Source organism: Pantherophis guttatus, chromosome 6 (assembly GCF_059756535.1).
Source record: "Pantherophis guttatus breed Tessera chromosome 6, ASM5975653v1, whole genome shotgun sequence".
NCBI lineage: Eukaryota > Metazoa > Chordata > Lepidosauria > Squamata > Colubridae > Pantherophis > Pantherophis guttatus.
In genome coordinates, this window is record NC_142068.1 from 59,504,213 (window position 1) to 59,528,369 (window position 24,157).

Here is a 24,157-nt window from a genome sequence, read left to right on the forward strand (position 1 = left end):
GCATTTAGGGATGATGTTATTGGAACATATCTGTTATCGAAATCTGGCATGCTGTATCAAATATGTGGGAAACTTGTCCAGTTCATCTGATTTCTGCTCCAGATTCAACATTATGTTTTCATTCAGCAACCATGTGCCTCTTTCTCTCATAGTGTCTTTCACAATCTTTTTATTTCCAATTTTAGTTTTCTCTATACAGATCTAAGCTTTTCAGTTGAGGGAGGTGCAGCAGCTTCATTCAGCATTGCATGCTACAAATAATAAATATATAAACTAGGAAAGTATTATATATTTTTTTAATTTCTTTATCCTGTTGCAGCTTGTTAGCAACTTGAAACAAATAACTAATCTCACAAAACAGGGAGGTAAATGCTTGGGCAATTGGCAAGTCAAATTTTAATTTCCATTCTGGGAAGGATTAAGTCAGGCATTACTAGAGCAGACACAGCTACTAGCACAGCTATGCCTGATAACAAGCCAGCATGTGGATAAGTAAGTCTTCAAAACAATTTTCCTAAAGCAGCAAGTGGAAAAATGAATATTCAAACATGCAGTTCAGACAGACCTCAATTTTATTAACACGCTGGATGAAAAGAGAAATCTTTTTTTGTTCAGCTTCTAAAATGTCAAGCTTGAAATATCTTGAGTTATTTTGGTTCTTTTCAGTTTTTCTAGCTATATTAATTAAAAAACCTTAATTATATAAGGAAAAATAGGATTATGAAATAAGCTTTAGCTACAGTGGATTTGTGTTTATTTTAAAATATGGTAATGATTATGGTGCAAAATCTTTTTCACGCCCACTTGTAGTTGAGACAAAGGATCTAGTGAGATTTGTGGGACACATACATAAGATTGCATTTTCAATTTTCTTGGTGCTAGACTATTCCATGGCTTATAATCAAGGTTGTAGGATGCAATAAAAAAGCTTTTAAATAAATTATATCTAAATCCATGTTTTATTATCTTTATAACTAATGAACACTGCTCTTATTTCAAAGAGAAACATGCAGCTAATCAAAGGATTATGTGAACTTTTAATCACTTTTAATATATGTATGTAAGTGTGTGTGTGTGTGTGTGTGTGTGTGTGTGTGTGTATTCTTTATGCTTATTTCCTGTATTACAAATAAATGCAATCCAAAAGCTGTATTTTTCTTTAGATAACTGAACTGCAGAATTCTGATTACTTTAAATACTAAACTTCCAATTTCACATTCCATAATGATCCAGGAAGAACACATTTAATAAGTTAATATGAAAATCTGAATTCACTAAACTTCTCATATTATTAAATCAGCCTCTAACTTGGTTGCTTGTACAGTACATGGATCACAGTCATTTTCACCATGTTTTACCAGATTTCTGTTCATTTAGAATGGATCCATAGTTTTTGTCCCCTTGCTCTCCTTGCCCCAATTTTCTTCACTTCCCCAGATGCGGAATTCAATTGATTATTATGCCTTGTCCCATCTTCCACCTGCTGCAAGAATGGGGAAGGATGTTTTCAGCAAAGTGGACCCTTCAACATAGAAATAGGAAGTGTTGCTGCCAAGGCTCTGTGCTGACTTTTCTTGCAGAGGGCTTTTAACTAGGGGAGTGGAGCAGGGGTGGGTTCTAAAAATTTTTACTACCGGTTCTGTGGGTGTGGCTTATTTTGTGGGTGTGGCTTGATGGTCATGTGACAATTCTTTAGGATTTAGCAGAGGTACTGGTCTACCAGGCTTTTAACTGCTTGCAGAGCTGTACCAGTCTATTCATTTGTTTTTGGAGGCACCGGTCTACCCATTTGTTTTTGGAGGCACCAGTCTACCACCACACTACCTTTAACACTGATCAGCTGTAGGGCGGCCCTTTGAAGCCCCGCGGCAAGAGTTTAAACAGCTTTTTTCCTTCTAGCCGATCAGCTGGGACTCGGGAGGCAGCAATAGATTGGCGGTGGGGCCAAATAAAAGGTAAGAATAACGTGGGAGGCAGAGGGGGCAGGAGGGCCCAGCTCCCGAACAAAGAGAACTAGTTCGGTGACATCATATCGTCACTGCTACCGGCTCAGCCGAACCGGGCCGAACCGGGAGGAACCCACCACTGGACTGGAGCCTACTCCTTACTCCTATCTTTGCCCAATCACTGTATAAATCAGTATGGTACAATAAGACAAGCTGAGGAAGTCTATACAAAAACGGTGTGTTGGTTTGCCATCATTATCAGTACATGGAGGAAAATAGGCTTTTTAAACCCACGTAAAACTGAGAGATAGAAGAAGCATTTCTTCCTACCCTCAAGACACACATATTGATTGCCTGAAACATCTTTGTGCTCATCTGTCGCCAAGGAACAGCAAGCTGTAATTGAGAGCTGTATCCCTAGAAGCACAACAGACTCCTGACTTAATGTTTGTTCCTGTACCGTCCTGATAACTCAGAGTAGCCTGCTCGAGGGCTGGGATTAACTTAAACTCTGCAATCAGAAACTTTGGCAAGGAAAGGTTGATTCCTGGAAATGCATCCAGTTAATAATACCTTGTTTAATTGGGGGTTAAGGGACAGAAAGCATGTTGGAACAGGCAGAGAGGAATAGCTAAAAATAAGTGTGCCAGATATGATGGGTTGAAATAGTCACATCCCTATTTTCTGATTGTGAAATACTGATACAGTAGATATATAATATATTATTTCAACAGTCAATGTTCTTCAATGAAGATCACTATAATTGGGGAATCCTCTAAAAGCAGATACTGTAATTAAAAGCTAGAGCTGTCAGTTGCAAAATTACACTCCCTTCCTCCTCCACCTGCTTATCATCCCTGCTTTTCGTAGAAGCTTGAAAAGCAACGTTGCCACTTTAAAGAAGCATTGTCTGTGTCTACATTTAAAAAAAATAATAATTGCCAAATCATTAGTGAAGCTTTGGATTTTGACTCCTTTTGATCTGGATGCCTTTCATATCTGTCCTATTCCGATTTATTCCTCTGAAATTTAATTGGTATATAAATCTAGAGCTAAACACTCAGAGTCCTTTTCTTGTTAGTTTCACTTTCTCCCACATTTATCCATTTTAACCTTAAAGTGCTTTTCTTGCACTTCACGAAGAAGTTTGATAAGTTTTTATTTATAAAGGAACCACTGTAATGAATTACCTTCATATTCCAGAAGATCAAATATTTATTTTTAGGATTGCTTCTCGCATCATTAAAATTTGTCCCAAGAAAGAGTTCACCCAAAAAAAGAGGTGCAAACAAATCTTCAATCATTCTCGCTTACTTTCTCTGCTGTCTTCACCAGTGTTTCGCCTTTCATAGTTGCCATCTGGTGTTCTTTCATTGCTCTTCTTGTTTTTCTCACCTTTCTTGTTACCATTTTTAGCTAGCAGCAGAAAAGAGAAACACATGATATTAATTCTCCCAAAATATAAACTATCAAACAGAAAGACAAGAACGAGGAACACAATGAAAAAAAGAACCATAATTTCCAGTGAGACTGTAAAAAGGAAGTAAAGAGTTCACATTTGTCTCCCTGAGTTTTCAAAAACAGATAAACATTGGATACTTTTCAGAAAAGGCAAAGTGAATCCTTGGGGATTCTGTGATTTCTCAACAATCTTCAGGATATTTTCTTTTTGTATTATCCCAGTATATCAGAAATACTCTCTAAACTATGTAAGTGCCAGAGGTGGAAAACATCATTCCAAGCAACTAAAATGAAACAAGAAAAATTGGGAGAAAATTCCCTCCTTCCCCAAATGAAAGTGGAACTAATTCCATGTTTTTTTGCTCCTCTATAGACTTTCATCCTCCAGAACTGATTAGCTTGCTGAAAGGTAAGACTCCATTGAGCCAAAATAATTTTCCCTAGCAACAATATAGATATTTGTGTCACTGGGTTATTTTGGGGAGTCTTTTCAGGTTCTTCTCAGGTTCACCTACAGTGCTGATTATTGTTGCTGGTTGTTGTCCAAGTTTATGTATATAATCACAGGTCTGCAGGGGGAAATGGAATCTAAAAAATATAGAAAGATCTTAGCATCTCATAATTTCCCAAATATACCAAGGGTGCCATAAACTTTGTCACTTTTGAAGTTAATAAAATTAAATCTACAGTATACGAGATAGCTAGGATGGAGGTTAGATCATATGACAATACTCTTTTAGTATCTAAAAAGATGAAAATGTAGGTTCCCAGAAGAATTTAAATGAAAACAGATTTTCAAATAGAATAGACAATTTTGTGTTGAAGCAATCAAAAAAAAAATGCAGACTTTATTAGGAAGTATCTGGTGACCATGAATGAATCCAGGTCTCCAGAACTAGAATAATTACTTTTGAGACTCATGAAGGAGTTTGTCAATGTCATTTTGCAGCCTATTTCTATGATTTATTTATTTTTATTTTTTTGAAAAATCATGAGGGATAGACATAGTGCTAGACAACTGGAGAAGAACAAATGATGTCCCTCTCTTCAGATGATATGAGCCACAGGACTTGGGTTATTGTAGACTACATCACTTGGCAGGAGCCATCATGACAAGATACATCATAACAGACCAACCTGATTTTTTAATAAAAGTAATCATGAGAATGTGGTAGGCATAGTGAACTTTTTCTTCAACAAAGCACTCAAGAAATCTACCTTGAGATTCTAGTGGGGAACATGAAAAATGTACTGGGCTATGTTTCTATTAGAGGAATACAGAGTAAGTAAAGAATTGAGTTCTGTGAATGGTTCTGTTTCAAGACTGAAATATTGGGCAACATAACATGGGGATTTTTTAGACTCTGTGCTATTCAACATATTTATAAATTATTTTGATAAAAATAATTTAGAATTGTTGTTCTAAGAAAAACAATAAGAAAGATTTAGAATTGTTGTTAGCTGTGGCCAATGAGTGGCCTGTGCAGTTAGTAGCTGATTCCAACAGCGAGGAGGCTGGTGTGGTGCTGCATCAGCAGCCTGTGCAGTTGGCACTTGAGTCGGACAATGAGGAGGCTGGAGAAGATGTGGTGCCAGAGCCGGCGATTCAGCCAGGGCCTTCAGAACCTCCAGAAGCTCCCATAAGTGAAGAAGAAGAGGAGGAGGAGCCTCTTCTCGATGCACGAGTGCGCAGAGCTGCGAAAAGGCAGGAGTGACTCCTCAGGAGGAGGTCTCCTCGAGAGTAAGGCTTGGGGCTAATTGGCCACTCCCCTAGCCTATTTAAGGAAGGACGACGACTAATGCAATTTGTAGGAAACAACTTCGTTCAAATTCCTTCATGTCTTGATTCCAGAAAATGTTTGATTTGGTTCTTGTTTCTCTCTTATCAGTTTTCCTGCAAATTGCTCCTGGGCATTCTGCCAACCACAGTAAGATTATAGTTATCTGAAATACTGTGCCTCAGAACTGAGTTATTATTCTTTGAATTCTTGTCGGCTGTTAATGAAGTTAAATTAAAAGCCCTTGTTCAGAAAAGACTGATTTATTGTACTTGTGTTCGAACAACTACTAAGAAAGCTCATTAGTAGTCTTTAATTAGTAAATTAAGGTTTGTATGGACTTTGTGTGTGCTGCGTTCTTTGGGGTCCGTAGCTGGGGCAGAACATTAGTTGTGAAGTCATGTCCGACCCATCGCAACCCCATGGACAACATTCCTCCAGGCCTTCTCTACTATCCTCTGGAGTTCATTTAAGCTCACGCCTACTGCTTCGGTGACTCCATCCAGCCGCCTCATTCTCTATCATCCCATTCTTCTTTTGCTCTCAATCTTTCCCAGCATTAGGCTCTTCTCCAGTGAGTCCTTCCTTCTCAGAGGTGGCCAAAGTATTTGAGTTTCATCTTCAGGATCTGGCCTTCTAAAGAGCAGTCAGGGTTGATCGCCTCTAGGACTGATCACCTTGCAGTCCAAGGGACTCGCAGGAGTCTTCTCCAGTACCATAGTTCAAAGGCCTCAATTCTTTGGCACTCAGCCTTTCTTATGGTCCAACTTTCACAGCCATACATTGCAACTGGGAAAACCATAGCCTTGACTAAACATAGCCTAGTTTAGAATATATACTATCAAATCTGCAGAAAGCACAAAGATAGGAGAAAAGGCACTTTAAAAGACAGTCTTTTATATTTAGATTTAGAGTGGAAAAATTAAGAGGTTTGATAGAATGGAGCATGTTCATCTGCAAAATAAATCTTAGCAGAGAAAAATACATTTTACATTTGAATAGGAAAAATAAACAGCATGAGTGTAGGATGTAAAGGACCTTATTAGTCAACAGTTCTTGGAAAAAGGATTCAGGTGTTCAGAAAGTGAATGTGCAGAGAAAAGCAACCAATATTTTGCAGGACCTGGAAGGACTTATAAGGAATCATGAGAGATGATTGATACGTTTGTCTGAAGAAAAGAAGACTGCAGGGAGACATGATAACTATCTTCAATTATCTGAAGGACAGTGATATAGAACAGGAATCTCCAAAGTTGGCAACTTTAAGACTTATGGACTTCATCTCTCAGAATTCCTCAGGCAGCCATTCTGGGTGTTAAAGTCCACAAGTTTGCCAAGTTTGGAGACTCCTAATATAAAAAGTTGTTCAAGAAAGGACAAGAAGAAAAGGTGGGTTTACTGTAAGTTACAAGGAAGTAGATTTGACTGGACATCAGGAAAACATTCCTAATGGGAAGAACAGTTTAAGAAGACAACAAAGGCCTCAATAAGTGGGGGGCTGTTGATGCTGATGTCAGAGGTGTTGCACTTTTCCACACTGTACAGGGGGCTGAACTAAAAACATATTACTAAAGTAAAACTTCCTTTTAGCAATTACATTCTATTGGTATTATGATTGAATGTTAGAAAAATTCCCCCTTCCATTCCATGATTCTATCTCAATTTTTGGTAATTAATTTACTAAGGATGATGCTATTCAAATACAATTAACATTCTACACTGAATAAAAATGTACAAAAAAGAAAGAAAAAATAAAAAATGAAAATAAAGAAGTGCAGAAAAATAAAAACTGGGAAAAGAAAAAAGAAAACTCTCTCTTCCTCCCCAGTAAGTATAGTCAACATTAACAGTTTATCACCATATCTTAAAAATCACTACTTCATCCTACATCTCATTCCATCCTCTATAATAAAATGTTTAAAGCTTCATTCCATCTTAATCAGTAAAAATCTGTTAGCGATTATCTGTAATAACAATATACTATACAAAATTACATTAATTAGCCCACTTTGAATCTTTCCTTTTACACTTATATAACATTTTCAAGTAAACAAAATTTTCAAAGTATCATCATCCAATCCTAATAAAAAGTCCATTAAACCTCACTGGAGATAAAATCGCATCTTCATAAATAAAATCCTTAAAATATTGTTATACAGATCTAATCTGTAAACCATTAAACATTACCGGATATACCGGATATATTATTAATCTTGAGCAAATAAAGTGATTTCATATTCTTTTCTATTTCTCCCAACAAACCTGAATCCCTTCAAAAGCCAAGCATTTGCTTTTTCATACTCTCTTGACTTTTCTTGAGAATTGTTAACATCCTCACCAAGTCTCTTTTGTAACTCCAGTAAAGAGAAAATATCTATACTGCTGTTCATCTTCTCACAGTCACTTCTCTTTGACAGTTCCAACAAATCTTTATTTTGAATCTATTGTAGAGATGTTATCCACATCACTTTTCTGGTTTGATATTAATTTAATTATTAAAGGTACATTTGTACATTTTTTGTAATTGTCAAATCATCATCTAGTTTCATTTGTATATTTTAAAAAATCCTATAAAGCTTGCAATTTTCTTCCTTAAAGGACTAAATGAGAACTAACAAAGCAAATACAACCAAAACCTTCTGAAGGTTTTCAATCTTTAACAAGCTGTAATAATATTAAGAAAGTAAACATGGAGCTGAATAAAAAAGTGAGGGTTGGTTGAACCTTAAGTCAATAGCAGGCTACATTAGTGGCTCTGAGCTTGATTATCCTGCAACTCCCAGCAGTTTTCAAGAGGCCACAAAAATGTCAGTTCCTGACATCTATTGACAAAAAGAAAAAGAAAAAGAGCAGAGTATTTATGGCAATCTCAAATAGATCTCTCCAGGGGTGAAATGCTCCCGGTTCAGACCGGCTCGGGTGAGTAGGTAGCGATGGCGGCTGGCAGTTCGGAGAACCGGTAGCAAAAATCCTCCCCCAGCCTCCAGCTTGCTTACCTTCGCATGCCTGACTTGCTTTGCTTACTGTAATCCATGCAATCCATTGCATCAGCAAGCAACTGAATCTCCCTGCCTGCAATCAAGCTCATCGGTGAGCAGCTCTTTCTGCCTGCCTGCCTGCCTGCCTGCCTGCCTGCCTGTAAGTTTTTTCCCCCCTTTTGGAGCTTTAAAAAAAATAGTTAATTGGGGAGTTTTTTAGTAGTTCTTTTTTTAGACCTAGCCATTTAAAGTTTAGGAAGTTTTAAATTTAGCTACTTTTATATAAAAATAAAAATAAAATAAAATAATATTTGTGCAGCTTTCTGATATTTTGTGTTTTTCTGTATGTTTCACTCTAACTACACAAACACACAAAATCTCACAAAGCTGTATGTGGAATTTTGTGTGTGTAAAGTGTGAAAGTTGATTTTTTTTGGACTTTTTGTGCTGTGTGAGGTTCCTACTTGTTGCAGGGGCCATATTGGGTCTAGCACAGCTGCTTTTACATTGTGGGTGAGCCAGTTGTGTTGTGTTGTGTTGTGTTGTGTTGTGTGTGTGTAAAGTGTGAAAGTTGGTTTTTGGGGCTTTTTGTGGTTGTGTGAGGTTCCTGCTTGTTGCAGGAGCCATTTTGGGTCTAGCACAGCTGCTTTTACATTGTGGGTGAGCCAGTTGTGTTGTGTTGTGTTGTGTTGTGTGTGTGTAAAGTGTGAAAGTTGGTTTTTGGGGCTTTTTGTGGTTGTGTGAGGTTCCTGCTTGTTGCAGGAGCCATTTTGGGTCTAGCACAGCTGCTTTTACATTGTGGGTGAGCCAGTTGTGTTGTGTTGTGTTTTGTAGGTTAAAAAGGGACAAAGAAGTGATGTCAACTTGGCCACACCCACCTGACCAACAAGCCACACCCACCCAGTCACCTGACCACTAAGCCACACCCACTAATTAAGCCCCGCCCATAGAACCGGTAGCGGAAATTTTTAGATTTCACCCCTGGATCTCTCCTTTCTCCAGGGAGAATTTTGGCAGTCTGGATCCAGCATCCAGCTGCCTTTTGGCTGTAATGTCTCCCATTATTAGTGGGGTATCAATTCACCATTTTTTACTAGAAATTTCTCCAATTCTCTGTTGATACTAAGGGAACCATCATAATCTTCTGTGAGACAGCAGGGTTGGCATTTGGCAATTACTGTTTCCTGGCCTTCCTATCCCTTCCATTTAAAGGCTATTTTATCTTATTTTATTACAGAGTGGATAGTGAAATTATGGTAGATATCTCAGTTAAATTGGGAAATCAAGTGAAACTTTAAAAAAAGCTAGAATTACTGTGTCAACACAAGTTTTAAAGAGAGAGCTAAGCAGATAAATGTGTGGGAGGCTTCTGGTTTTTTGTTTTTTTTTAAGATCACCATTGTTATTACTGTCACTATTATGATATTGATCAAGATTTCCAAGCTCAGAAATACAAATCTTGGCCATTCACAATATGCGCTTCAAATAAAAAGTTCTCTTTGTTATTCTGTTTTTCTGGTGTACAGCCAAACCAGTGGCAAAAACAGCACTAAGAGCTCTCAATATTCTGCTGAAACAGTAAATCAGGTGGGGATTAGAAGATGGACAGAATGAAACTAGACACTTGCTGGTGACAGCGTCGGCACAGAACGCAAAGCTTACGATGCTCTCAGTGATATCTGGAGCATAGCTGAGTCTAATTTAAATTAAAATCAACCCGAGAAGAAGCCAAGCTGTTTCCTAAGCTTATGGGGAAATAGGTTATTTTCCAAGCATTATTAGCCAATAGCCATATTAATATCACAATGCCAAGGTATTCATTATAAAGACACAGCCAAACAGATGGTTTAATGTACTGTCCTTCCACCCACGACACAAAAAAACGAGCTCAGTATGCATTTCCTCTGTCTGCAAAGCCAGTCCCTGCTCTATTCTGCCTCATTAATGAGGCCAGTGAGATGGGATTGTCCTAACAGTTGACAGCAGGGCAGTTTCCCCTGCTGATGGGAAAATATCCACCTATTGTTCTCTCTAACACGGAATTGTGTTGAGGCTGAGAGAACAGTTTTAGCAGGTGGGTAAAAGGAGAGGAAGTTATTAATCTATCAAACCTTACTCTGTGGATTAAGGAGGCTTCATACTCTTGCTTGACCAGGAAGAACCTATAGTACTTTCCATGGACCACCTAAAGCCCTGTGAATCAAGTACTACAAGATTTTGGATAAATCAGGAGAGGTTCTTCTCTCTTGCTTTAAGGAAAAGCTATACTGGGAAGTTCCCACTTAATATAATATAGGAAGCCCACCCCCAGATTAAAATATTCTTTATTTTTAATATTAAAAAGAGGCAAGGTAGAATATTTCTGCCAAAGGAGAAATGGAGAAAAAACTTAACAAAGGCAGAGAACAGCCTCAGTCTTCCTGCTATAGGAAAACACCCTCAAGCAGAAGCATGAAGAGGCCAGTTTTTAGGATATTTTGTATCCATTCAGAAAGATTGGACCACTCTATTCATAAGCAAAGAGCAAACAGAGACTCCAGATAAGCAACAAAATTAGGCAAGCCAAAGTTGACAAGATTAGCCGAAACACCTAGGGTTTGCATTTCCCCTTTTGCCTGTAGAGCCAGCCATGACTCCTATATGACTGCATTAGGAATCTAGAAACAGTCATTAGAATATTAAAGGACATGTTATTGCAGAGGAATAGACCCCAAAGAATGTATAAAAGCTCACTTACCTCAACCTCATTTTGTCAACCACCCCAGAAACATGCTGCTGTCAGTGAAGTTTCTGGCATCTAAATAAACAGAGGCCTTCATTCCTGCAGCAGCTTCCATTTTATTTCCAGCATCTTTCTCCCAGCTTGGAACTGGGCTGGATTTTTCTTCCAACAATAACTTGCCTACAAACTTGCTCATACATGGCCAAGGGAGCTAATAGACACACATTTGACTTCAGATCAACCTACTGGTAAGTAACATGCAGAATAATGGTGGTGGACTATTTGAAACAGAATTCAGTGTGGTGGACCAACACTACTGCTGAGGTTGCCAGTCATGTTGGGAGGGAGGGAAATTCTGGCCAATGGAGCAAGACTTTCTTGCTTCAGCTAACACTGGCATTCTTGGAGGCCATCCTGCCTGATCTATTGACATGTTTAACAATGCGGAAAAAAACCACCTTGATTATAGCCTTTAGGCCAGAGAACATGACAATAAACATGACAACCTACACACATATAATGACAAAAAGTAGGCATAAAAAATAACACCACATAAAATATATTAATAAAGAAACAATAATACAGATCACAGTCACCAAAATTGGTAGTGATCTTCAGTCATAGATAAATACAGATGACACAAAATCTGGCAACCTGGAAAAATATGTCAAGATCCTGTCAGATTGAAGTGACAGTTAAGCCCTGTGTTATTAACAGTGTGGTTTTTAAAATGGGATAGATATACTGTATATTTTCCAAGATTCCCTTTGTGGAGAGCAAAGAGCAGGTGGCTTAGGAATTCAACAGAGGCATCTCCATTTGGGCATATAAATGTTTTATATCACTCCCACTGGACTGCAGAAGTTGGTACACCCAATCTAGTCTAGGTGAAGTCCAGACAAAATTTCAGAGAATGGAGGCAAGGTAGCAATAGCAATAGCACTTAGACCTATATACCTTTTCACAGTGCTTTACAGCCTTCTCTAAGCACTTTACAGAGTCAGCATATTGCTCCCAACAATCTGGGTCCTTATTTTATTGACCTCGGAAAGATGGAAGACTTGAGCCAGTGGGAATTGAATTACTGGCACTTGGCAGAATTAGCCTCAATACTGAATTCTAACCACTGAGCTACCACAGCTCTCAAGATAAGACAATAGGATATATCCATTTGAGAAAAGCCAATGAACTGTAGAGATATTTTTAAATGAAAGTTTTTGCATAATTATAAGATAAATATGAAAGATTATCTAAAGAAAAGGAGAAAAATATAAAAGAAAAGGTACTGGAAATAGTATACATAAAGAAAGAAAAAGATAACAGAAAAAACAGGGAAGAAAAAGATACTTTGTAGCAGAAACAAACGTTACCATTTCTTCCCCTGTAGAATTACATCATAAACTTTTTTTCTTCCCATATTCAATCTTTTAAAATCCACAAATCCACAAATCACCAGTTCATTTTTGTCCATTTTCAATGAAAAAGTCTATAAATGGTTTCCAATCTTTTGTAAAAGTATTTATTGTTTAGTCCAGAGGTCAGCAACCTGCGGCTCTGGAGGCCTCTGCTGCGGCTCCCTGTCACTCAAAATATGCATCACAACTGCCAATGTGCGACACCCGCCAGCAGGTGATTTATTGAGCTTTTCAAACCCCCAGTAGGCCAACCATGGATAAACCCAAGAAAATAAAAGTTTCAGAAGAAAACAAAGTTTAATTCAACTACATATGCTAGTTTTGTGGCCACTCAAGAAGTAGTCAGGCATGGGAAGGGTTTTGTGGATCCCGGTGTTTTCTTTTCTGTGGGAAACGGGTCCAAATGGCTCTTTGAGTGTTTAAGGTTGCAGACCCCTGGTTTAGTCCCTATGTTAATAATTTCCCAAATAAAGCTGTATTGTTATGCCCAATTTTGAAAGTTCTAAATGTCTTTAAAATAAATCACAGTAACAATAAACTGTGAAAATGAAAATAATTTGCACCCAGTTTCCTTAAGCGAGACAGTATTATCAAAATTACTTAACTATTGAGTAAAAGAGATATCATTATACCAACCAACAATATTGCAGGAAATTATTTTCAAATGGCATACTCAGTGCTATACAATATTTCAAAAGTGACCAATCTTCAACATAGATATGATTTAATAATATTTATTTATCAAAAATGACACGGTGATTTCAGCTTCTAAAATTATTCACCTGCAAGTTTTGGATGGATTTGGGATTACTTGTAAAGATAAGTAGACTGTGTATGTTACCACCTAGTTTATTGGCCTCCAAGTACTTCATTTGTTGCTAGTTTGAAGCAGACTCAGTATTAGATCTATTCTGCTATCTCTTTGTTTCTCTTGTACATTGTGACTTCATGCCAGAAGCTGATGTCAGAGTTGTTGCACTTTTCCAACCTGTACAGGGGGCTGAACTAAACATATTACTAAGTAGAACATCCTTTTAGCACATTATTGCATTTTGATGCTTGATTTGTTTGGTTAATTACTTTCCCTGATGGTTTGGATAGTCAATTTTTAGCTTTGTACAATTGATGTATACTTGCTGTGATGTACAGCAAGTGTAAATGCAGCCTGGATGTGTTGGCAAGAACTCACTGGTGTGTTATGTGACAGACGAATGCCAACTCATCTTAAATCTAAGATTTATAAGACAACCATCCACTCTGTTGCACTGTATGGCACTGAATACTGGGCAGCAACAACAGGGACCTAAAGCTATCTCCATGCCATGGAAATGCAAAGCTCCATTGGATATCCCTTCTTGACAACATCACAAATGACCCCGTTCGACAACATTTTGGTGTGGCACCAATTATAGAGAAGATGAAAAAAGGTCGGCTCCGCTGGTATGGAGATATCCTGAGAGCAGCACCTTCCACTGTTGCCAAGACTGCCTACCAACTAGAAGTCAATGGCCGGTGACCTCGCGGGTGCCCAAAACAGATGACAAGACACCATCAACAAAGATATGCAAGCCGCAGACCTGCACCCTGGAGACACAGCTGACTGTGCAAAGTGGCATTCAATGACTCAAAAAGTGGACCCTGCATTTGTAGGAATACACTAGGAAGAAGAAGAAAAATTGATGTAAACTTGCTTATATTTTACAAATGGCACACTATCATAAATTTATAAGAAATAGAATTCTTGAATTCAAATATGCTACCAACCACTTCCACTGTTTTTAATCTAAAAATTGTTCTTGCCTTAAAATAATTTTAAAATAAGTACTCTACCTCAGAGCTCCCCAGCCTTTCAAGCTTTGCAGACTGGGGGGAGGAGAGGGGATGGTTCCACGGAAAGATGTCCATTTGCACGAGTGGCGTGCACACGCGCCTGCATCTCATGCAAATGGAGTACTTGTGCAAGTGGGGATGTGCATGCAAGCACATGCGCTCGCCTTCCATTTGTGCGACCCAGTTGCAAATAGCTACCCAGAGATTCTGGATACCTGCTCTACCTTATTAATCATAAATTATAGTAATTAATGGAATTAGATGTTGCAAGAGTTGAACTCAATGTAATTTCTGTTTCAGTTGAAATACTATTCCCTTTGATTTGGAATAATTCGTGTAAAGCAATTTATTGGGCATAAGTTTTGGTTTCATGGTATATCAACAACTTAGTATTTTAAAAGTGTTCCAACATTTAGAGCATTTGGGGTTAACCATGGTTCAATCTTCTGATGCTAAAGGTATATTATCATTTTTTTCATTAACAGTTATTTGAGTTCGAGAAGCAATTGACTCTTTTTTCTCATAAGGTTCAATAGTCATTAAGGTTAGGTTACTATTTTTGTGAGCTCTAGTTGAAATTCTTTTAATTTCTGGTTTAGCTTCTTGACATATCTTTCTTTCTTTCTTTCATTTTGTTATGCTAGATGCATTTATAATATTAAACAGTCTGTTAAATTTTAGCTTCCCAGGTAGTTTGCTTGATTTATTGTCCTTTATATTTTTCCTTTTTTTCCCCCCTTCTGCTGTCTTTATTTCAATTTAAACATTTTAAACAATATTTTTGTGTCAGAATTATTTGGATTTGAATTTTCTTTGTCTCAAGTGCTTTAAAGGCAGAGACATATTTAATAGGGCACCATGATCAAAATGCTACATTGTTAAAATGCTATATTAAAGTATGTTAATTTAATAATTATCAATGCTTATTTTCCACCAGTTAAAACAAGGCCCTGGCAGTCTCAGAACTTGATTCAGACCATAAGGAAGCATCCTAGATTCCTCTTGGAACTATAAGCACAGTATAACTCTTATAAATTTGCACTGGACAGCTTCCAGAATATTAAACTTTGTAAAAATTGAAATCTGAACAACATAAAGAAGCTGAGAAGCAATCTTAGCAAGAAAAAAGCTTGCAAACTGCAGATTAAAATGTGCTCCTTTTGAATGGAAGAATCTCAAAATAGCTATGGAGCTATGCTAGGCAACACTTGCCTGATAAAAGAAATGTGTGCTCTATGATAAGAAAGCCTAGAACTGCATCCCAAGATAAAATTATAAGTACATACCTGCTCTATTCAGGGTCCATTAATTTGGAGTTTATGCATCCTACTGTTGTGTCAAGCAGAGACTAGTTTTTGAGGTTTTTAAAAAAATATATAGTTTCCTACAAGTTGTTCTTTGAAGTAAAAGGAAGCCAATGCCCTTCTCCTTCTCACTTTGGAGACCAAATTACTACCTTCTTTATTAACATTGGAGAGTGATGATTAGAAGATGAAAGTGCCTGAATTATTGAATTAAAGTACAAATAATGATACAGATGTACACATAATGTTGTAGTAAGGAAGTTAGAATGCATGCTTGATTATCAACACACTGTACATGGAGCTAGTACAATACACCGAAGTAGTCCACAACCTGACAACTTGCCATTTGAGAGGTTTGGTAGCTAAGAATAAAGTGGCCCCTATCACCTCCATCACATGATCTACCTGTCCATCTCTAGCTACCACAGGTGAGTAGAGGGAGATGGCATGTCAGCAAAAAGCATCCAGGTGGATTTTTTTATATTTTATTGTATTTATTTATTACATTTTTATGTCATCCATTGCCTGTTACAAGATGACTCTGGGGAGCTTACAAGTTATAATTCCCTATTGTGTCATCAGTTTGGTTGCACCAAAACTTCACCCATCACATACTCTAGGTAACAAGATTTATGTTATGCTATGGATAATGTCACATTAGCTTCAGTTCTAAAGGGCTCCCTCAGAGAGAAGTATCCCTGAAGAACAGTTAAGTAGGCAACTTTTAGATGAAGTTAAAGGGATGCATAGATGTGATCCGAGTCTAATTTCAGCAGGAAGTTGGATGAATGATCCTATATGTGACTACTCAGGCAAGTAAACTGAGGTACAAGTTGTAATTCTATACCAGATGGAATATATGTAAAACCTACCTCGTAAATTAGACTTATAGGTAGTTCTCTCTCAACAATAATAATTAGGACTTGAATTTCCATAATTAAGAATTATGTTCATAAAGTACAATATTATTTGTCTCCATCTGAAACTTTCTCTCTGCTTCTTTATTGACATTGCCAATAGGAAGTCAACAGAAAAGGTTGCTAATGCCAATCATGTAACACTGGGGATGCTGCAACTATCCTCAGTATGAGGACCAGTTGTAAATGCCATTTGTTCAGCACTATTGTCACCAAATGGTTGCTGAACAAGTGATTGTTAAGTGAAGACCATCTCTCATTTTGTTGCTTGGACTTAACCCATAAATTGCAGAATATGGTTCTTGACTTGAATCAGACATAGCATTAGACATCTAAGCATGCCACACAAGCATCATATTTCCAGTATCACATCTGTATGTGTGAACTTATAGAGGTAGTCCTTGATTTACAGCCACAATTAAGACCAAAATTTCTGTTCTTAATCTTTGAAACATTTGTTACATGAGTTTTGCCCACTTTATGATCTTTCTTGCCACAGTTGCTAAGCAAATCACTGCATTGTAAGCCGGTTGTTAAATGAATCTGACTTCCCCATTGACTTTGCTTGAGAGAAGGTTACAAAAGGTGATCACATGACCTTGGGACACAGCAAAGGTCATAAATATGAACCAGCTGTCAAGCATCTGGATTTTGACCACATGATCATGGGGATGCTATAAAAGTCATAACTGTGAAAAACAATTGTAAGTCACATTTTTCACTGCCGTTGCAATTTTGAAGGGTCACTAAATGAACTGTTGCAGTTTGAGGACTACTTGTGTAAGATAATATGCTCAGTGCTTTGTGGCATAAAAAGTTTATAAGAGACAACTTATTTGAACACATGACACCATATTTTTTTCCTAATGGGTTAATAAAACAAATTATTCCCATAAGGGTATTCCAAAACTTAATCTGAAAGCACTGATTACTTAAGTCTTGAGTAATAGCAATAATAAAGATTGCAAAAGCAAACAAACTGAAAGCTGGAACTGGTCTTTTACAACTGTTAAGTAGAAAAACATGGCAGACCTCCTAATTTCTCTTTGAAACACAGTTATAGATTTAGTTTAAATACATTTTGGGCAGCAAACAAAGAAACTGTGTTTCCTTCACATATGCATAGAGTACTTAAGATGCCAATTTAGATTTTTTTGCAAAGTATATGGGCTTTTAGCACATGTGCTGCTGAAGTCAGCACAAAGTATAGGAGCTTTTGATTTATCTGGCAGTGATCTCCAGAATCAAAACAAGCATGTGATTCCTCAGCAGAGCAGAATAGAAATTTGCAATGGAGTTAACAAACCAAGGAATACATTACTGGTAACCAAAAATCTCAGAACTATTCTTTGAAATATGTTAGTAACTGGCTAACATGAGAGCTACAACGGCAAGATATTTCATGCTAATCCTAAATACTTAACCCTCAATCAGGGTTTTGTTGTTCATTTAATTTTCCTTTTAAGGACTGCCATGAATAAATCTGCCTATATATTTCTGCCACATTCTTAAGATATTTTACGAAATGGCTTGGAATGCAGCAAAAATAATTTTTCCGAAAGCCTTTTCTTCCAATGGCCATGGTTGTTCTATGTTTCAGTGAAATTACGCTGTTTTATGATCTCTGCTCAGATATTTATTAGAACCCATGAAGGCTAGGCTTGTATAGAGGGAAGAGAAGGTACATACTGGTATCTTCCTGGTAGGAAGATGTACAATGACTTCAGCCTTCAGGACGACAGCAATTGTACATGTTTGTAAAGATACAGTAGTTCTAGTTATATTCAGGCAAGGAGACAAAATGTTCTTCATAGGCCAATAGTTGGTAGATGCTGAGACACTAAAGCTGAACCAGCCTTAGCTCCATACAATGTGTATACAGGTATAAATCCTTAACTGATGACTACAACTGAGTCCAAAATTTCTGTTCCTCAATAAGACAGTGGTTAAGTTAGTTTTGCCCCATTTCACAACCTTTCTTGCCACAGTTGTTAAGTGAATCTGGCTTCCCTGCTGACTTTGCTTGTAAGATGGTTACAAAAGGTGAGATCACATGACCCCGGGACACTGCAACCATTTTGCCAATTGTCTAAATTTTGATCATGTGACCATGGGGATGCTGCCATGGTGTGAAAAACGATCATAAGATACTTTTTTTGAAGGGCTTTTGTAATTTCGAACTGTCACTAAATGAACGGTTGTAAGTCAAAGATTACCTGTATGCCAAACAATATGCTTGCTAAGAACCCTTAGCGATCAGGGCACTGAAATTTGAAGTGGTGCCATATTTTAGTAGGTCCAAACATCAGCAATACAGTCAAGGAAGGAACCCAAAAGTATGAAGTCTTGTCTAAAAGTTCTCTTCTTTCCATTTAATCAATATTATCATCACACCATGATAATCCTCCCTCTTATTGTCCTTGAAAAGTACAGGTAGTCCTCGACTTACAACAGTTCATTTAGTGACCGTTGAAAGTTACACCTGCCCTGAAAAAATGTGACTTTTCACCTAACAATCGTGTAACTAATTTATCAACTACAATGATTCACTTAACAGCTGTGGGAAGAAAGGTGTTGTGGCCCGTCAGCGGCCTGTGCGGATTGTAGCTGACTCTGACAGTGAGGGTGTGGTGTTGCGCCAGCAGCCTGTGCAGCTGGCACTTGAGTCGGACAATGAGGAGACTAGAGAAGATATGGTGCCAGAGGTAGGGATTCAGCCAGGGCCTTCAGAACCTCCAGAAGCTCCTTTAAGTGAAGAGGACGAAGAGGAGGAGCCTCTTCTCGATGCACGGGCGCACAGAGCTGCGAAAAGGCAGGAGTGGCTCCTCAGGAGGAGGTCTCCTCGAGAGTAAGGCTTGGGGCTAATTGGCCACTCCCTTAGCCTATTTAAGGAGGAACGCTGATTGAAGCAATTTGTAGGGAACAACTTTAGTTCACTCTACTTCGCATCTGGATTCTCTGCAGATTGCTTCTGGGCTTTCTGCCAACCTTAGTAAGATTGTGATTACTTTATCTTTGGTTTCTTGTAGTCTGTCAAGAAAGTTTATTAACAACCTTTGTTTTGAAAAAGACTGAGTTATTTTAGTAAATTAAGTTTTGTACAAACTTTGTATGTGCTGTATTCTTGGGGTCCATAGCTGGGGCAGAACAAAAGGTCATAAAATAGGGCAAAACTCACTTAACAAATATCTCACTTAACAACAGAAATTTTGGGCTCAATTATGTCATAAGTCAAGGACTACCTGTATAATTCACAATAAATGTATATCTCTCGCTTGGCCAGTGTTGAATAACCTCACCATGTCTATTTTCAACTGTCCCATATATAGATGAATCAGGGGTGAAATCTAAAATTTCTTACTACCGGTTCTGTGGGCGTGGCTTGGGGGGTAATGTGACTGGGTGGGCATGGCCAACTTTTTTTATTTTTACTTTTAAAAGCATTTTTTCTACAACCTCTTCGGCCAAAGAGGTGGTAGAAAAAAATGCTTTTAAAAGCCTCTGACAATCCCAGCTGAGCTGCGCTATCATCAGAGGCTTTTTTTTACTTTTAAAAGAATTTTTTTGGCCAAAGAGGTTGTAGAAAAAATGCTTTTAAAAGTTAAAAAAACAGCCTCTGATGATCACGCCGCTCAGCTGGACATGGGGGGGGCGCAGGGATTTTTGCTACCGGTTCTCCGAACCATCTACCGCCATCGCTACCAGATCGGACGATCCGGTCCGAATCAGGAGCATTTCACCCCTGAGATGAATGCCTGAACAAATGAGGAAGTTTGGGAAGACAAGTCTAGGAACCAGAAGGAAAAATTTCTCTTGTCCTAGAATAGTGGTAAACCTGTTCAAATAGGCAAGCTCTTTGGGATAGCTATCATTCTTTATTTGGGAAGAATGGTATAAATAAAATTGATGGGGTGTTGCAGGGAATTCATCCTGCTTGCATTTTAAGTGAACTAATCTTGCATTTCTTAAAGCAGGTGCTGGGAAGAAATTTTCCAGATTGCACATTCCTATAAATTTTCAAGTGTATAAAAACATGTACAAAAATGCATATTAAGGACAATTATGTGCATCATACCTGCATGAGAAAAAGTTGTTCGGAAAGAATATCAGAAATAATTAATTCAAAAATGAAATTATTAGTACAAAATGTTTATACTAGAGAACATTCAAAAATACCCATTTATATAAAAAAATAGATGAAAATAAGATGGAACAGATTTGAGCCTGAAAATACATGGAAGTGATATAGACGGAAATAAACAGATTTGTCATCTCTGCTAATTACCTTGTGGGAAGATAAATTTATAATTACAGTTCAATCTTCTCAGTAATTTTCTATCATTTATGAACTCAGGATAATATTTTTACTATTTCACTTAACACTTCCATTTCATCCACCTGGAACAAACTTTTTTTAAAAAAATCAAACAAACATTATAACATCTCTATATATAAAACCCTATTCAGCATAATCTCATAATAGGTGGCTGTTATCTTGTTTTAGCATTTTCCATTGCAACATGTCCCAATTTGCTGAGTTCCTTGTGACAGGAAGTAGCCCAGATTTTGAACCAGACAGACTTCTAATTATTGGAACATACTTTCATCTTTATTTATTTTTTTCTCATATAAAGAAAGGGGGTTGAGGAAAGGAGGAATAGTTGATTAAGCAAATGACAGAAGAGAAACAACTAGAGACCAGGTGTCTTCAACACTAGTCTTGGTCTTCTGGAATGCCCAAACATTCCAGAATGTTTCTTCTATTCTAGAGTTCATCTGCATTACACAAAAAAAGAGGACTATCACGCTGAAAGGTGAACCTTCTGTTGTGTGTCTTTTGTTTTAAGTGCATCTTTCCTCATAATTGGGAGCCAAATTTCTGATGACAAATGTTTACTCATGAATATTTCAAGCTTGATTTTAAATCTTAATTATATGAATTTGTATATTATTCTAACAACCACCATAGCAAAAGAGTTTCAGAAGTCTATCCCAACTCAGGACAGATACAAATGAGTGAAAGGACATCATCCATACAATAAATGGAGTTCCTTCCCATAATTTTTTATTATAGGATGGAGAAAATTCCTAAAAGAGGTCTTGAAATCTATCCATCCAGTTATAGAATCCTGTTTTATTCCATACATGCCTTTCTGTAGTTTTAAATTTAAAGGTAAAGGTTTCCCTTGTCCAGCTGTGTGTGACTCGTCTCCATTTCTTAGCCAAGAGAAAAAGCATTGTCTGAAGATCCTTCCATAGTCATGATTGTACACCAAGGCACATGGAACACTCTTACCTCTCCCACTGAATACTCTCACTGAAGGGGTATTTCTCTACCTGCATTTTCATGCTTTCAAACTGCTATGTGGGTAGGAGCTGGGGCAAGTAACAGGAGCTCATCCTGTTGCACAGTGCACGGGTCTTGAACCCAGTTTTCCAGGTAGCAAGGCTCAGTGTGTTTAATCCCTGATCCATTGCACCCCTTAGTTTGAAATTTACTCATTAGCAATTTCTCTCTTTCTTCAGACATGTACTGTTCCTTCAGGTTTTTAAAAAATGTATATGTCTATGGAGGTTTTGTTTTTATAGGAGGAACAATTTGTGGCAAGAAATTGATGAGTGAAATAGGCAAACCATGAGTTGTTGCTTTGCAATTTCAAAGAGCAGAAAAGTCTGGATCTAAATCTAGTTCAGGGTGGTATGACAGAAATTGTTAGCCTGTAGTCCTAGAATCTGAAACATTTGTTAACCTAATTTCACAGAGCCTTTATCTAATTACAAAATCATTGTGTGAGAGTTTATTTTAAGCTGTTTGTAAAACTACTTATCTTTTCCTTCTAGGCTGCAGATTAAGACAGTTTTTCTGGATGAGTGACTCTAAAGTGGTAGCAATGGACTGTTGCAATGCAGTCTCTGCGGGGCTGTTCTTGAATGGTATTTAGAAGCTTCGGTTGGTTCAGAATGGTCCAAATTCATTGCAGGATTCAAAGTGCCAAGTTAGTTAGTTATCCAGTCCAATAGTCAAGGGTCCAAGAATAAGTAAACACAGGAACCGGAGTCATGAACTAGGATTCCAATTGATTGTTTTCAATAAAAAGGCAAAGCAGCTACATAAATATGACTGCAGCCAGCTGGCTGCAATTACTCAGGTCACGACCTTTGCCTAGTGAGAAGCCTCATGGACTGGCGTAGCTTTGCTTTTCACTGCATGCATCAAGATCTATGGCTTGGAGGTTGTGTCTCATCATTGACTGCTCCAGCTGATCAGGAGATGCTTCGGATTCCTCAGCCTCTTCAGATGTATCATGGCTTGAAGTTTCCAAAGGCTGACAATCCACAGACTCAATTGGCACACCATTGTCAGAATCAGACTCAGGGTCTAAATCTTTATTGTGACCCATAACTCTGCCCCCTGTGGTTTCTACTTGTTCCACTAGAGCCAGCTAGACAGACTTTCTCCCATTCTCTTAGATGAAGTGATATCATTCTGGTGGAGCATACCTTCTCTGTCATGATGTCTCCCTTATGGATCTCAACCTCCTTCCAGAGATTTGTTAACCAAAATGTTAACAAAGCCTGGATTTGTGGATACATCACATTGGTTATGGTTTTTTTATACTGCCTCAAGTTATTGTTTTTTAATTGATATATATATATATTAGATATTATCTTTTCTTAAACACTGAGGGTTCTATTAGTATTTGGATAGCTATATAAATATGTTGTGTGAGAAAGCAGAAGAATGTATGTCAGGAGAGAAGGTGTATCCTGACTTCTTCTGGTTTTGGTCTTTTCTCCAGATTACCTTCTCATGAAATGGGGCCTTTAATGGAAAAGGTTGCCCAGGGGATATCATCTAGGTCAGTGGTTCTCAACCTGTGGAACCCTGGGGGCAGTGATGTCATCAGTGGAAGTCCGCAGAGACTTGAATGTTATGATTTAAATCTTGAGTTAAGTCTTGGTTGTCTGTGACGACAAAAGGTATTTAAAAGGGGTCCGGGGTGAAGAAATGGTTGAGAACAAAATAGATGGCATTTTCTAAGTGGGATATCTTTTACACTAATTAATGCATGCTCCTTTCTATGGAGGCTTCCCATTCTAAACTATAAAGATAATACTCAACATATGAACAGTTGTTTAATGATACTTCAAAATTACATGACCTCAGAAAGGGTGTTTTACCCATGGTTGGGTGTGTTCCTGCCCACCCACACACCGCAGTCACATAACTGCCTTATGGACACTTGGCAATCAGTTCACATTTACAGTTGGTTGCAGCATCCCAACGTCATGTTAACATGATTTGAGGTGTTTACAGTGGATTTTTTTTGCCAGTTTATAGCAAAAAAGACCCATTCAGAAAAATGGATTTGCTGGAGAACTGTGTGATTCACTTAACAACTACTGTAAAAACTGCAAAAAATCAGATCCAGTCATATGGATGCCATGAGTCCAACAACTTATAACTGAAATTTCTGTCCCAACTGTGGTTGTAAGTCAAGGACTCCCTGTATTTAAAGTCCTTTAAAGTGCACATTATTTAACTATGAAATAAAAGGGCTTTGTTGTCATGCAGCACAACACACAAAAAGCTAAAGATGCTATTAAGTTGGATGTTTACTCCCTAAGACTGTTTCTTGACATTCACCATCCTTCTTCTCTCAGGTGGCCTGCAGATGTCCTGAGACAACAACTCTCAGAATTCCCAGTTGACCCAGCCTAATTGGGATAATGGCATGTGTACAATAAAGAGAACGATTGTTTATTGTTCTATAAAAATTTGCAATTTTGGCTTTTCAAGGGACT

The 24,157-nt window shown here is 37.8% G+C and overlaps 1 protein-coding gene across 1 annotated transcript in view; it reads right to left on the reverse strand.

Annotated features, from left to right (window-relative positions):
- Positions 1-24,157, reverse strand: part of CPXM2 (carboxypeptidase X, M14 family member 2) — a 102,616-nt gene that overhangs the window by 71,958 nt on the left and 6,501 nt on the right. The window contains exon 2 of the mRNA XM_034436401.3: positions 3,261-3,362. Within this exon, the coding sequence (XP_034292292.2) occupies positions 3,261-3,362 (102 nt within the window). The remainder of the gene's footprint in view (positions 1-3,260; positions 3,363-24,157) is intronic.